This window comes from Phyllostomus hastatus, unplaced genomic scaffold, assembly GCF_019186645.2.
Source record: "Phyllostomus hastatus isolate PE091 unplaced genomic scaffold, TTU_PhHast_1.1 phas_contig_150, whole genome shotgun sequence".
Taxonomy (NCBI): Eukaryota; Metazoa; Chordata; class Mammalia; order Chiroptera; family Phyllostomidae; genus Phyllostomus; species Phyllostomus hastatus.
Genome location: NW_025333611.1, coordinates 28,549,867 through 28,566,421, shown reverse-complemented (window position 1 = coordinate 28,566,421; position 16,555 = coordinate 28,549,867). Strand labels below are relative to the sequence as shown.

Genomic DNA, 16,555 nt, shown 5'->3' with positions numbered 1-16,555 from the left:
TACAGATTAGTATGGGTGGGCTTGGGAGATTTGTAACTGCTTCTTTCATCTTGGCCTTCCTTCTGGTACTTCAGTATTTACAAAGATCAGCCACACTTAGCATAAGTTTGAACCTTTAAAGGGCATGGGGGATTGGATATTAATTTCTGTTCAACTAGATACCCTTTCCATCTCCTATGTATTAGAAGCATGCCTTAATAGGCTATCTTACTCCTCTCCCAACATACTCCTTTTCAAGAATGTTTTTAGTTCAGAAAATTTTAAATTACTTGTTTAATCCCTCTTCTGGATTTGTGAACTTTATGGTGCCCCTTGCTTACAGCCATTTTAAAAATGGTCTCCAAGTCAGTGGTCTGTTACTTTACAATTAAAACCTTTTTATATCCCAAATATCTGGATGTTGAGACAGCTGTAGAGTTCTCTTTGAATTTCTTAGTTAATAGCCATTGTTTTCAAAAGACAATCTAGATTTGAGAGCTAGATCTTCAAGTTCTGAAAAGTTCTGTGTGGATATATTCCATTTTAGTGCTCTCACAGGATTTTAGTTAATTGTCTTACAGCACGGGATGTATGTAAACTTGTAATATAAAGCAGTTTTTAAAATTAGGATCCCATTTATAAGATACAAATCTAAAGCTTTTCAAAAAGGCATCTCTTGTAATTTGGTTCCTTCTTTTAATTCAGCTCTAAGTGAGACCCTTTTTAAAAACATTGCCTGACCATGTTTTATATTCCAAATATAATTGTCTTAGGTAGTGTGGGTGTTGCAAAAGTTGTTGCCTCATTTTGTGGGAATTTATGAAACAGTAATACTTAAAAAGCAGGCATTGTAAAACAAGATACCTTTTTATAAGCAGTGTAATAAATAGTTTGCTTTTTGAGCACTTTCTGTGTGCTTGGCACTGTTCTGATAAGCATTTTACCTTTCATTATTTACTTTTTATAAAACCAAAGGAGAGTACTGAATCACAGTGAATTTATTTTGTACCAGGGATTCACATTTAGCAAGTAAGTGAAACCTTGGAAGTGGAATCCAGGCAGTGTGCAGCACAGCCTACTTTTCCTAACAACTTTTTTCTTACGTTACCTAAAACATCAATCATTTATATATGAAATAGGAAAAATACTAATTTCATTAAATTTAGGATAATCAAAAGCAAATATTGACTACAGTGTTTCCTTCATTAAAAGTTGGGAACAGGCATTGAAATTTGCTCTTTTATTTTTGCTAAATACAATGGGGGCTTAATTTTTGGATAAATGGGGAGCATTTCCTTATAAAAACCATTTCTGTTTAATCATCTTAGCTTTTTATATCTGTAGCATACTTGGATCACACCCCAAAAGCTGGATGAAATTAAAGCTTATATCTTTAATTGTTCACATTTAAAGCATCTGTTTCCTAGAAAAGTAGCTATAAGCGTGGCTTTTCTGTCATATTTAGAATGATGTAAAAAAAACATTTCTAAAATGACATGAATAATTTAGTTTGGTCTACACAAATTAATGTCTTGCTGATCTCAAGGTCAGTTACTATTCTTGATCTTTATTAACTCTGTATCTTTTCCCTGTCAAGTCTATTAGTATATTAACCAAATTAATCCAGTTTTTCCAAGAATGTGCTTGGCGTATTTGAGGGCAGGATCAAGATACATGGCTTCGGAGAAATGGTTTTAAATTCAGTATGATTAGTGAATGTGCAGGTGTTTGTACAGCCTATGATATTGCATGTAGATTAACATCCTAAGAGTTTGAATGGTTCAAATAAAAATATTTTAGCTTTATTTTTGTTAATTCTACTAATTTACTTTGCTGCAGGAGTGGAGTCAACATATCAATGGAGCAAGTCACAGTCGTCGATGCCAGCTTCTTCTTGAAATGTAGGAGTTTGAAATACCTTTAAAGCATCCTTAATCCTGAATCAGAAACAGGCCATTGGTTGATTTTTGGAAGTTGGTTATTTATTTGTAATATCCACATTGTTATTACTGCATAGTTGATACTGCCCAGGCAATGCTAGTTACAAGAGATCGTATATGGAATATTAGATTCAGTGATAGTGGTACTTTGTTACTTAATATTTCTACAGTAAATTATCATCAGTCTTTTTTTATACAAACAGAATTTTTAAGATAGCTTTTGATACATAGAATATTTTCAGTAGCTATAATACATGCTCTAAAAATACCAATATACAAAAGAGGAGAAGGTCGTTAGCATTTACAAATTAGTTGTTAAGCAAAAGCCTTCTGGATGTAGTTTTTGGTTTTGCGATACCTTTCTGATTTTACGCTACAATGAAATTGAATTTCTGAAGAATCTCCCTATCTAAGCAGCACACACAATATCCATTGTCCTGGACTTGCAATTTTCATACATATCTAGCTCTGTTGAGGGGTGTCCTTTACAGTGTGCTCTTGGTACTTAAAATGGAGGAAAAAACCTGTTGTTGGTCCTTCCTTCTCCATATAGCCCATACTTCCAATTCCTCATACAATATTTTTCCTACTTAAGACTTAACAAATAATGGAGAACTTTAATTTTAGCATTAACTACCTACATTTTCAAGCAGTACAGAACAAGTTTTTGTTTTATTTTTGTTCATTTGGATTAATTTGGAGTTTTGAAATTTTTCTTTGAGCAATATCTATACTATATCCAACATGTTTAAACTGTAATATTTTTAACACTTAGACTCTCATATAACTTTACTAATAAATAATCTCCATTTTAAAGGCCAAACAAGGCTACTTTGTGAAAAGGATAGTTTTATTTTAAAGTTAATTTTCTGGTCTTTTTAAAGCTACCCAGAATGGAATCCTGACAATGATACAGGACACACCATGTAAGTTAAAATTTTTAAGCTATTGTTTGTAAAGGAGATCAGTATAAGGAATTCAGGTTAAACTTTCAAAATATTTTCTGAATTTTTTAAAATTAAATATGAGGGGAAAGTCACTATGAATGAAAGAATTGTTAAAAACTATTTTATGTACTTTTTATTTTATTACTATTAAGATTTTTTCCTAGTTGCTTCACACACAAATGCCTCCAAAGATTAGAATCGTAGTTATAGAAGGAGTGTTTTAACAATAAATCTTAATTATTTCTGACAGATGTCTTTGTCAGTTCCTTATATATTGTCTTCCCATTACTAGGGGTGACCCATTCATGTTGCAGCAATCCACAAACCCAGCACCAGGAATTCTGGGGCCTCCACCTCCCTCATTTCACCTTGGGGGACCAGCAGTTGGACCAAGAGGAAATTTGGGTGATTATAAAATTTATGTTGTTGTTTCCTAAGAGCTTTACTGTAAAAATAAATAGTGGTTATGGTCAAAAGAAGGATTATTAAACTGTTACTCAGAAATAACATTGCACAAAAAGACATGATACTTATGATATTTGTAATATCCTTCCAGTGTTTGAAAGTTGTTTTTCTATTGAAATCACCTGTTAGAGCAAGTATGTTTACTATAAGACTGAAAAAAGTAATTTTTCTTCCATAAAGGTGCTGGAAATGGGAACCTGCAAGGACCAAGACACATGCAAAAAGGCAGAGTGGTTAGTAACACAGCTGTTGATTTTACTCTATTTGCTATAATCACTGTATGAGTGATTTGACTTAAATCCTTGCTAATTGAATTTGTCATAGTCCTTACTCAGAAAACTGCTATAGTTTGAATCCATCAGAGTTTTCTAGGACTTTGATTAAGTTAAAGCTTTTTTAAGATTGTACTTATTTTTAGAGAAGGGAAAGAAGGGAGAAAAACATCAATGTATGGTTGTGTGTCATGTCCCCTCCTAGGGACCCGGCCTGCAACCCAGGAATGTGCCCTAGACCAGTAATGAAACTGGTTGACCCTTTGGTTCACAGGCCAGCACTCAGTCCCCTGAGCCACACCAGCCAGGGCATAAAACTTTAATATGCTTACAGTTGAGAGGTCCCACCTTGATTCAGGGTCTTAAGAACTTTGCTATCCAGTAGTATTCACAGTATTCAATTTAAAAATCAGTGTAGAGACTGCTTTCTGAAGTAATGAGATCTACTCTACCCCACTGACATTTGATTTTCTGTCTAGTTTTTAAATTCTCTAGAATGTTATATGAGTTGTGATTTTAAATAATCTATTCTGGTTAACATTAGACTAGACTTAGCAAATTTGTAACACATAATCTGTCTCATTGCTTTTAAAGGGATTTGTTGGTTTCATTTTTTTTCTCTCTGTAATGCATAGGAAACTAGCCGAGTTGTTCACATCATGGATTTTCAGCGAGGGAAAAACTTGAGATACCAATTACTACAGCTGGTGGAACCATTTGGAGTCATTTCAAATCATCTCATTTTAAATAAAATTAATGAGGTATGAGTTGAAATAAATGTAGTGTATGTTCATCACTAATATATTTCCTAAACAGATTACATGGTTTTGTATTAGTAAAAGAACTGGATGTGAACAAATGCAAAGAAAAAGAACTTAATGTAACCTTAAATTATCCATATGGAATGAAGTAGAGGAAAAACCAGTGAAGTGTGTTGATATAGTAAGTGTTAAATAGGCCCTTTAAGTGAAGTAACATAAAATGAAACCATTCTTACCACGAGCTAATTAGTATAAACAAGAGTTAAGTTCTGATAGCATCTCAACAATGTTAACAATGAAACATTATTCAAGAACCTGTTGAAATAGTAAATTCTAGTACTAATGGATAATTTATAAATTGTGTTTCTTAAGCTGTGAATTGTCATTATTTAAACTACTGTAAGTTCTGTAAAAGGATAATTCTTTGGAAAGCCATTTCAGACTTTTACCAAAATTGTGCTAAATCGTATTTCAAGTCCAGTAGGCATAAGTGATAGTTTTAGTAGCATGAATAAAATCTGAGGTGGCCTTTAATAAAATAGCAAGTCAGCAATGTTGGTAATTCTGCTTTTAGATTCTTGAAAGTATTTTTCACTTAACTGGTTAAATGTCTGGAAAAACTTTGAACAATAATTGTTTGAAATAGTTTTTTGTCTGTGTGTTTATAATTTCAGGCATTTATTGAAATGGCAACCACAGAAGATGCTCAGGCTGCAGTAGATTATTATACAACAACACCAGCATTAGTGTTTGGCAAGCCAGTGAGAGTTCATTTATCCCAGAAGTACAAAAGAATAAAGGTAATACCTATTTTTTTTTTAGGTTTGTATTACCAGTCATTTATTACATTTTAATAATTAGCTACTTTAAATTGCTGCTAATAACTAGGATAATATTAACTATTAACTAACAATTACTGCATCCCTACCAACATTTGACATTACCTTATTTCCTGTTTATTAAATTAAAGAAACCTGAAGGGAAGCCAGACCAGAAGTTTGATCAGAAGCAAGAGCTTGGACGTGTGATACATCTCAGCAACTTACCTCATTCTGGCTATTCTGACAGTGCTGTCCTTAAGCTTGCTGAGCCTTATGGGAAAATAAAGAATTACATACTGATGAGAATGAAAAGTCAGGTAATACATGTGTAGAAGTTTTAAAAAAGATTTATTTCTTAAAATTTTGGGGGTATATATCCTCATTTTTAATAAAGAAAGCAAGGGGAGGTAATTTTCCTTATTGTCTCATAAGTAGATTTCCTTTGCCAAACAATGATAAATGTTTTCATTTTTTTAAGATTTTATTTATTTTTAGAGAGAGAAACATCAGTGTGGAATTGCCTCTCGAATGCCCCCCTTCTAGGGACCTAACCCCCGCAACCCAGGCATGTGCCCTGACCTAGGAATCGAATGGGCTATCCTTTGGTTTGCAGTCTGGCATTTAATCCGCTGAGCCACACCAGCCAGGGTTGATGGTCCATTGTCATCCCCCCCCCACACACATTGTATTAGATGCTAAGAGTAAAGCATTGAATAGATACCAAAGAGTGTAAATGGGAAGTAAAGCTCTCTTGCTCAGCCTAGTAACATTATTTGTTTCCAGGGTTTGCTTCCAAAAATCTTTGTGTGTGTATAGATGTTCTGTGCCCCCCCCCCATTTTATTTATTATTTTGGGGGAGAGAGGAAGGGAGTGGGGGTGAGGAGCATCAATTGGTTGCCTCTTGTAGGTGCCCTGACCAGGACTGAATCCTTAACAGCATACTGAGGTTATATCCTTTCAGGCGTTTTCATTAACTTTTTATTCTTTTTATTACAGTATTTTGAGTATTATTTTCCAGGCTTACTTTAATTACTTTTTGCAGAAAGCCTTCAAATACGTGGTTTAATATTTGGTACTACTTTGTAAATCTAAGTTGTCCTTATTTTATTGAGTGACTTAACTCTTACCAATGACTCTGCTAAAGATAAAATTTCCCTAACAAGTGGATAGAAAGAATAAAAAGCACTAGAGTTCTACATAATTCTTTGGAAAAAATGTTTCTTTTTAAGGCCTTTATTGAGATGGAGACCAGAGAAGATGCGATGGCAATGGTCGACCACTGTTTGAAAAAGGCCCTTTGGTTTCAAGGGAGATGTGTGAAAGTTGACCTTTCTGAAAAATATAAAAAATTGGTACTAAGGGTATGTAGTACTTGGCTTGTAATTATTAAGAATATAGGGTTTGGTTATTGAAAGAGTTACCTCTTTCCCAGTATTCTTCAGTAGCAAAAGTGTTTTTTATCTAGTGTTCTATAAAAGCTCCTTTGTGCTTTTATCCATTTATTGTATTTTAGGTTTTACTTGAACATTTCTGCTATGAAGATACTTTATTATCTACTGCTTTAGTGAAATGTTGTTTATAATGAACTGCTGACTAGGTAGCTTAAATTCTCAGGTATATTTGTAGGGATTGAAGAAGCTTATTTGATTATATGAGGGATGGCTATCAATTAATGAGATATATTCTGTAAATGAATATTTTAATACATTAACTTAACTAATGCAAAATTTTGTCTTTTAGATTCCTAACAGAGGCATTGACTTACTGAAAAAAGATAAATCTCGGTAATTTTATTGTGTCTCTGTATGTGTGAACAGTACGGTATTAAACTGTTGTTTTCCAACTCAGAATTTATTGAAGTGTACCTTCTTGATTTCAGAAAAAGGTCTTACTCTCCAGATGGCAAAGAATCTCCAAGTGATAAGAAATCCAAAACTGATGGTTCCCAGAAGACTGAAAATACAACTGAAGGTAAAGAACAAGAGGAGAAATCAGGTGAAGATGGTGAAAAAGGTGAAAAAGATGACCAAGCAGAACAAGAACCTAGCATGCTTCTTGAATCTGAAGATGAGCTACTTGTAGATGAAGAAGAAGCAGCAGCACTTCTAGAAAGTGGCAGTTCAGTGGGAGATGAGACAGATCTTGCTAATTTAGGTGATGTGACTTCTGATGGGAAAAAGGAACCTTCGGACAAAGCTGTGAAAAAAGATGGAAGTACAAGTGCTTCAGCTGCAAAGAAAAAGCTTAAAAAGGTAAAGAAGATTGTGCATTGACCTGTTCTAACAGAAAACAAGATCAGTGTTTCAAATTATTTACCCTGACGGGATCAGATTAAAGAGAATTAGTCATTTATGTTAGAAAAAAATCAGATATGAACAATAATACAAGCATTTAAGTCTAAACTCTGCAATAAATAGATTAAATAGTACCTCTTATAGTTGCCTTAAAAAACGCCAACTCACAAAGAACTTTTTAGTAATGGAGAAAGATTTTTCTGTATGGTAGTGTGTATATACTTACAGGCAGCTATATAGTTCATCCTGTTTTTTGAAAGGGGGGTGTGAGTTTGCATTGATTTAACTAACCAAAGATACGTAAAACATTTTTCTACTCATTCAAAAATTGTCAAAGACTTTTTATATTTGAGAAATGTGAGCTTGGTCATATACTTTAATAACTTTTTTAAAACAATCTTTTTAATCCTTACCAAGGATGTGTTTATTGAATTTAGAGAGATAGAAAGGGAGAACGATAGAAACATCAATTGCCTCCTGTACGTACTTTGACCTGGGGTTGAACCCACAACCTTTTTTTTTTTGGTATACAGGATGATGCTCCAGCCAACTGAGCTACTCAGCCAGGGCAGATACTCGAATAACTTATTTTTCTTAGACCACGTTACAAATAAGAGCATATCAGGTGAATATGAATATAAAAGATACATACATGATGCAAAGAACAGTAAAGACTTATGTTATACTAACAGCCTACATCAAGGAATCGAGCATTAAAATGCCTTTGAAGCCCCTTATGTTAAGTGGCTCTTGAAATGAGACTTTTGTAATCCTAGCTTATTAGTTTCTTCTAAACAGCACTCGACTATTGGAAAACTAATTTTTACTTCCAGATTGTCAAGAGCTTGTGATTATTGAGCATTTATTACATGCTATAAATTTTTCTAAGCTCTTTATATACAGTAATTTAATCTTAACAGTAACCATGTGCAGTAGATGTCTTAGTTATCTGTGTCTTATGAATGAGGAAACTGAGGCATGGAGAAGTTCCATAAATTGTAAATTGTCCATCATCGTATTGCTTATAAGTGACTGGGCCAAAAATTGAAATCTAGGTGGGTCATGCTCCAGAGCTTGCCCCCCCTGCCCCCCCAAATCCACTGCACTGTTTTAGACTATTCTCTAAACATCAGTGGTATCATAAGATACTGCCTTCCAAAGGACATCATTCAATTATTTGTAACTAATCAGGTTTTTGATATATTCCCTATTAGTGTAAAAGTCTCAAAGTGTAGAATATGAATGCCCTTGTTTTGTAGTTTTTGTGTAAGGCAAGCCTTCAATTATTTAGCTTTAAAACAAGCTAAGTTTTTGTGTGGTTTTTTGGTTTTTGATTTTTTTTTTTCCCCCAATCAGTGATTTTGGGGGGGGGAGGAAGGCCAGTATTTTGAGAGAATGCATAAAGACAAAGACGCTATCCCTTTCCCTTCAAGTAAAGCAAATGGAAGGGATACTGCAGGACAATTGTTGCAGAGTAAATTTGTCTTTCTTAACAGCGTCGTTTCCCAGGGAATATGGAAGGTTTTGTCACTCTAGATGAGGTTGGTGATGAGGAAGATTCGGAACTTCAGAAACTTCGTAAATCGGGCATGGCATTTAAATCTGGTGACAAAAATGATGATGGTTTGGTTGAAATTAAGGTGGACAAGATGGAGGAACTTGATCAAGACAACGAAGCAGCGTTGGAAAATGGAATTAAAAATGAGGAAAATGCAGAACCAGGCGCTGAATCTGCTGAGAATGCTGATGACCCCAACAAAGACACAAGTGAAAATGCAGATGGCCAAAGTGATGAAAACAAGGAAGACTATACAATCCCAGATGAGTATAGAATTGGACCATATCAGCCCAATGTTCCTGTTGGTGAGATTTAAGGCTTTTGTTCTTTCCCTCTCACCCTCCCCAAACTCTTCATGATTTTAAAATTGGTTTTACATAAGCTCTGATAGCATTTTACATTTATTTCTGTACAGAACAACTTGTAAATCTTGATATATTCTCTTTTCTTACTCAAGTCACCTTATTTTGTATTATCTTTTGTTACCATTACACGCAATATGGACTCTCCTCAAAGCTTTCTGAGAATTTTACCTTGTTTTTGTTTTATCTGTTATATTTGTGCCTTTTTAAGAGTACTATTAGGTGGGATCTTGAACATCAATTAAATGCAACTCACTAATGTCATGTTTTTTGTTGGAATTTTTTCTTTTTTTTTTAGCTTAGGTTTTATTGGAGTTCACACAAAAAAAAATTTTTGAGAATACCAATACTCAGTTTACTGAATTTGTAAGAATGTATGTTTGTGTTCTAGGTATAGACTATGTGATACCTAAAACAGGGTTTTACTGTAAGCTGTGTTCACTCTTTTATACAAATGAAGAAGTTGCAAAGAATACTCATTGCAGCAGCCTTCCTCATTATCAGAAATTAAAGGTAAGGCTAAATCTTAGCCTTAATTCCTTTGTTAAAACAAATCATACAAGTTTATGGAAAATAAAATGTGTATAGTACCTTCTGTGGACCCAGAGATAACAGTTTTCTGTCTTTATTGATGGGCCGTAAGTAGTTTAATTCTAGAAACATTTATTCAGACTCTTTCTATAATGACACTAATTAAATGATGGTGATTTAGTGATTTTTTAACCATGTCATAAATTAAAGTTATTTTTAGTATTCTCAAATGTGTACTGGATTATAATTTGTCTAATTTGGACAATACTGGATGCCAGAAGACCAAGTGGCATAATATAAAGCTGAATATTAAATTCAGTTTTATAAAGTGCTGTGTCCTGTCATATTTAATGATTTTTACATGGACTTTAAATGATTATTTGTTAATAATTATAGTCTTCAGTAACTTTTATGACCAATAGAATATAAGATTAATGGGATAAATTAATAAAGCACAAAAGACTAAATAAGAAATTTCTACTTTGATAATTTAAAATTTGGTAATTTAGTGGCTTTAAGGATTGAGCATTGAAATAGATGATGCGAAAACAACATCTAAGGAAGAATTAAAGAACTGAACTCATAATTGTAGATAACTTGTTTATTTACACTTGTTTATAATATAAAACTACAAAAGTAGTCATCAAACATGTTTTATGAGTTGACTAGATGGATATTATGAATTTAGGAAATCTAGTTCTTGGCTATATCACTTGTTTTAGATATGTGTTCTTTGCTGTCTACATGTACCTCACCATCGTGAATATGTAAAAAGAATGATGGTTATTTTCAACAGTAGAAGCAATTTCGTATTTTATCTGATTTGATATTAAGCTGTTCAGTGGCAGAAACTGTATTAGAGATCTATAAATGTGGTCTCTGGGTGCTTGATACTTTAAAAAGAACATCATGCTTTCTAATATTTTCTAGATACACTTTAGGAGGTGGCTCTTATTTCCTATTTTAAAAGAACTTTGTAGACTTTATTAAAGAATTATTAAGTAGTATCTTGCTAATGAATTGATACTTTACTAACAGCCTTATTTTTATCTTTTTATTTTAACTGTTTAAGGTTATAATGGCTTCTAATCCTCATCAATTTCCATTAACTATACAGTTAATGAATTTCTGCCAAAAGCAAAAAAGCTTTTGATGTTTTAGATTAGATTTTTACTTAAATTTTTCTTGAGATTTTATTTATTTTGAGAGAAGGGAAGGGAAGAAGAAAAAGGAAGGGAAACATCAGTGTGTGAGAGACGCATTCATCAGTTAGTTGCCTTTCACATATCCCCAACTGGGGACCAGGCCTGCAGTCCAGGCACTTGCCCTTACTGGGAATACTGAGCCACACCAGCCAGGACAAGACTATTTATAGTTTTTGTACTTTCATTAATGTCTTAACCAATCTCTGATGTTGGGACCTCTAGAAATTACAGGCCTAATACAGGGGTCTGCAAGCTACACTTCCAGCCCAGCTACCATTTTTAATCAAGTTTTCTTGGGCTACAGCTACTACCATTCATTAAGTATTGTTTATGGCCACTTATAGTCCTATAATGGCAGAATTGAATAGTTGAGACAAAGATCAAATGGCCCACAAACCTAAAAAAATCTACTGCTGACCCTTTAAAAAAAATGTTGCCCACTGGGTTTAGTGGAAAGGAGCATTGAATAAATTCATGTCATTTTAACTAATCTATATTCTTGAAGTAGTAGCAATTCTACTTCGTGACTATGGTCTTATTTTTCTCATCTTTATGTTAGTGTTAATTGCATATAGAAAGACTTGTTTTTCACATTCTACCATTTTTTTCCTCCCATTTCCTATTGTGGTATCTTGAACCAGATTAGTTTTGTACACTATAATAGGAATAACTGTGAGTCTTTAAAATAGTGATATGATTATAGGCTAAATTATATTCAAATCTCCAAAGTTGGATAGACTTTTATTTTGGAGTTCATTGATTTGTGTTTTTCTTAAGTGACTCAATCCCTGAATTTTTTTGTCTTTTCAGAAATTTCTGAATAAATTGGCAGAAGAACGCAGACAGAAGAAGGAAACTTAAGATGTGCAAGAAACTTAAAGATTTCAAAGGAAATAATGGTTCTTTGTTTTTAATGTTAACCTTTTTTAAATACAATACTGATAGTTAGAAGAAAACCATTGTACTCTTTTTGTTTTAGTGGAAAAATAATAGATGTCTGTTCATGTGTTAGGTGTTATAGCAAAAACATATACGGTTAAGTTAATGAAGAATTGTTTTTGTTTTATCAGAATGGTAACAGACAAGTACTTTGTAGAGACTGACTTCGTAATCTACTTAAGACAACTTGCACCACTAAGAAAAAGATACATAGAACTATTCAAAGAAATGAAATTTAGTAGTTCTGAGCTTCAAAGAAATGTCAAAAACTTTTGATTCCGTTCAATAAAGAACAAAACCAGTTGTATTTTTATTACTTTCATCTGAAACATTCCACATTTCAATCTGAGCCTTGCAGACTTTTCATTTTGAGTTTGAAGCTTTTTTGATTGCTTTTCATTTTTGGAGAACTTCATTAACTAAGAGTAGCAATTTAAATACAGGTGCAGTTTTCTTTTAATGTTACGCTGTTGTTTAGGTAATAAGAAATATTAAGTAATTGGCTTTAGATTTTGTAATTTTCTCCCCTAAGTTTCTGCTAGATTTCGTATTCTAGTAGTCAATGTATTTTTGGTGAAACGTTAAAAAAAAATCCCATTCTCTTTGACCAGTATTAATTTTTTGAGACCTTATTGCTTGTCACTTGAATCCTGTAGCTGTCATACATCTGGTATAAGCAACATCTGATTCTTGAAGTGTGTAGACCATCTTTTCATATTTTCAAGATGTAATTTTACACTTAAGCATTTTAAAAACAGTTTGGCTATAATCTAGATGCACGCTTCTAATCCATATACCTGCACATGTGACCTTTGTGAACAGAAATTTGCATGTATAATCTGTGTTTACTTGTAACTTTCTGGTTATATACTGCTTATATCTGTGGATTCAAGTTTCTGACGTGAATACAATAAAAACTTAGGTCATGTTCATTGGTTATACATGTTTGGAATGTTAACCAATATATTTGTCACTTGTGGTTTTTATTCACTGTTATACTTTTTTGCATGCTTTAACAAATTACTACATTTTTAATCTAGAGTGTTCTAAAGCGTGCTACTAAAGATCTGAGTTTTAAAGTTTCGGGTGCTGGTGGATTTCTTGTTCCTGTTATTTAACAAAATGAGGCTGTTCATGGTTTTGTAAAACTTTGGGAGTTGAATGCTAAGGATGAAGAAATAGCAAACACTGAAGTTTAGGCATGTTTCAGTATTTAGCAGAAAGATTAGAAATAACATGGAATAGTTATACCCAGAAATAACGAAAGATAGTTGTACCAGCCTTATATGTTGGGTTTCTTGGTATAACAGATTATCTGTGTACAGTTTTGGGGTTTTTTTTTTTGTTTTTTTTTTTAATCTTAATTTATTTTTAGAGAGAGAGGAAGGGAGAGAAACATCAGTGTGAGAGAGAAACATTGATTGGTTGCCCCCCACACAAGCCCCAGTGGGGGAACCAAATCCACAACCCAGGCTTGTGCCCTGACCAGGGATTGAACCAGTGACCTTTCAGTGCACAGGCCAACACTTGACTGACTGAACCACACCAGCCACGGCTACAGGAACCCTTTTTGAAACATCCAAGTGTATTAAAGGAAATGTCAAATAGTTGTATAAACTTTTAAGGTCTACCTTTGAAGGTCAGGTGATAATTTTTTAATGTAACATGCACAAAAAATCCTTGCCAGTTTACTTCTGCAGTTTAATTTTGGTCTTGACTAATTACCTACTTTAGTTCAATTTCAACTTTTAACTAACAGCATCAACACAAAGCTTTATGTGTACAGTGGCATTCCTGATTGTTTCTTGTCAATGATAGCTTTTTTCCCCATAGGTCCTACTTGTCAAAGTACCAAGTTGTAGAAAATGTTTAATATATTCATTGGAGAGCATTTAGAAAGTGGGACTCTCAAACTACTAGTGATAAATAAAACAGTAACAACTATTTCCCAGATTATGGCAAACCTTTATTTAGTAGGGATTTTTCTACTTATACATGCTGTAAAGCTTTTTTAATTTTTTTTTTAAGATTTTATTTATTTATTTTTGGAGAGGGGAAGGGAGAAAGAAAAAAGAAAACAAACCTTGATGTGAAAGAGAATAGAATGTTGATCAGTTAGTTGCCTCTCGCACATCCCCAAAAGTTGGGAGCATGGCCTGAAACTGGGAATCAAACCGTGACCTTTCAGTTCACATCCAGGGCTGCTGTAGAGTTTAAGAATGTCTTCTACCTCCATTTTGGCCTTTAGTTTAATCCTAATCCTGTTGAGGGAAGCTTAGAAACACCTATTAGGTATTATGAAAGGTATTAAGGTTGTGAAGCAGAAGAGTACACATAGTTTTTACCTGGCTTTGTTCACAATGGATTTTCAGTGTCTTGAAACAGTAAAATAAACAGGCTTATGGTGTGTGGTAGAAATCTGCTGGAACACAGCAAAACATTTTTTGAAAATCAGATGAGTTTAAAAATGGTAGTGTCAATAGGCTACTTAAGATGATGTACAGTAGTGCTCAGAGCAGCTCTGTATTCCTTAAAATGGGGCTTAGTATCTCTCAAAGCTCAGATGTTGAATGGTAATGAGTTTGATATTGTGGTGCCTGGCAGGAACCTGACTTTTTGTTGAGCTGGGGTTAAAGTGCTCCTTCACTTTGATTCCTGTCCTGTGAATGTCGGGGGTAAGGCTGAGATATTTTTCCTTTATACTAGTGGTTCTCCAATGTTAGCAAGTGTCAACATTACATGGAGGCTCCTTTGAAACATTGGGCCCTGCGTGTAGAATTTCTGATGTGTTAGGTTTCAGGTAGGTCTTAATTTGCATTTTTAACAAATTAATGGATAGTAATGGCATCAAGGATAGAGGCCACACTGAAGAGGAAATTGGTTTACCTGTAGTTGAAGTGGTTTTGTTAGGCTATTGCAATCAGATGTCTAGCTTAGAGACTACTGAAGTAACTGGTTTTGCTACTCTTCCAAATCTAAAACTAGGAACCATGAAAATAAATCACCATTTGGGGGCCTGGGCAATGCATTTCTTTAAAATTACCCCATTTTAGAACCCTGGGTACTGCTTTTCCAAGTTTATTTTTTGCTCAGAATATTTAAAAAGTTGTAATTTTCTGGGGACCTGACACAGACATTGCAAGAAAGGAACAGATACATGAAGTCTTGGGAATTCACTATTTTGCCTGACCAGAGGTTTTTTTCCTTTTCATTTTTTCCTTTTCTGTCATACCACTCTTAATCACAATAAAGGAGTTAAGGAAAAGGCGCGGTGACAGTTTGTTGAAGTTTTAAGTGAATAGTAAGAAGGATATAACTACCTCTCATCAGGTACAGTTAATCTGCTGATTGATATTGGCTAGGGCTTGATTAAAGTACTGTCGCTTCTGTCTCCTGGGTTGAATCCAGTAGCTTGAGGCTGTGCTTGGACTTCTGATGGTTGGGTTCCATCCATCAACATTCCAGAATTGTACCCCACTGCTCCCGGCTCTGGTGGGCCTAGATTTGCCAGTGCTGTAACCTGGCCAGGAGCAACCTTTTTCAGTGGGTATCTGACACCTAGGTACATGGAAAGAATCTCAAGCAGAAGTCAGGCACAGAATGAGTTAGGATTCTATGTGCGGAAAGAGACTATGGACCCAGGACTTTGATATTCCTCAGATCATCAAACAATTGGGAGTAATTAAAAACCAAAAGAAAAATAACATCAGACACCAAGCTCAAAGTGCTTCATACATACAATCTGGTGGTTATTGGGTCCCATGTGTCCCAGGCTCTGGAGAGTTACTTTCATTGAATAGTACCTCAGAGGTAATTAAGGGTAATTCAAATGCTCTCTTGAGGACTACCAGGGAGGAAGAATGTTCTCACTGTGCGTGAATTTTAGAAACCACATTTCTGCTTTCCAGTGGTGGTTCCCTAAACCTTCCTCACATACCATCTCATTAGTAAATTATCTCTGAAAATCTGCATGGCTCATTTCCCTCCCTCCTGATTAAATGCAGATTTCCTTTAAAAGATACGTATTAAGTAAATGTTTGAAGATACAGATACCAATTACTTGAGATAGAAAAATATTGGATGATGACTCGGAAGGTAACACTAATTTTTTAAGAGTTAAAAGACCTTAAAATTTTTAGTCCTGGCCTTTGAACTACAGCTACAATTTCCACAATATAAGCTATGTAAAAGCCAAATGTATGAAAAGGGGCAATCTGTTGGGCGTAGTAGACCAAAAAAGTGCCCACCCCGATAGCAGTATGTCCTAACACTTTATGATCTTGGGGGCAGTTTCCCAGAATGTGATTTCACAAAAAATAAAGGTCTGGGGAAAGTCTGTATTCTAATTTATTTTGTGGTGTCATGAGTGTCTGTGGGAGAAGAGGTGCAGTTTAAGTAATTTTTAGTGTAAGGAATGCTGAAACTCATGACCTCCTAACTCATTTCCCTGATGCTGGCTGGCTACTTCACCTCTCAAGAA

The 16,555-nt window shown here is 34.2% G+C and overlaps 1 protein-coding gene across 12 annotated transcripts in view; it reads left to right on the top strand.

The window, feature by feature from the left end:
* Positions 1 to 13,037, top strand: part of MATR3 (matrin 3) — a 52,446-nt gene extending 39,409 nt beyond the window's left edge. For 7 of the 12 annotated variants that reach the window (XM_045825929.1, XM_045825909.1, XM_045825911.1 and 4 more), the window contains 13 exons: positions 1,819 to 1,880; positions 2,804 to 2,845; positions 3,159 to 3,271; positions 3,512 to 3,564; positions 4,239 to 4,364; positions 5,039 to 5,164; positions 5,335 to 5,502; positions 6,416 to 6,547; positions 6,927 to 6,970; positions 7,066 to 7,438; positions 8,977 to 9,343; positions 9,792 to 9,913; positions 11,947 to 13,037. In XM_045825929.1, coding sequence (XP_045681885.1) covers positions 1,819 to 1,880; positions 2,804 to 2,845; positions 3,159 to 3,271; positions 3,512 to 3,564; positions 4,239 to 4,364; positions 5,039 to 5,164; positions 5,335 to 5,502; positions 6,416 to 6,547; positions 6,927 to 6,970; positions 7,066 to 7,438; positions 8,977 to 9,343; positions 9,792 to 9,913; positions 11,947 to 11,997 — 1,779 coding nt within the window. In that variant the 3' untranslated portion in view covers positions 11,998 to 13,037. The remainder of the gene's footprint in view (positions 1 to 1,818; positions 1,881 to 2,803; positions 2,846 to 3,158; positions 3,272 to 3,511; positions 3,565 to 4,238; positions 4,365 to 5,038; positions 5,165 to 5,334; positions 5,503 to 6,415; positions 6,548 to 6,926; positions 6,971 to 7,065; positions 7,439 to 8,976; positions 9,344 to 9,791; positions 9,914 to 11,946) is intronic. The other 5 variants (XM_045825968.1, XM_045825997.1, XM_045825987.1 and 2 more) reach the window with 2 other exon arrangements.
* The last annotated feature ends 3,518 nt before the right edge of the window (positions 13,038 to 16,555 follow it).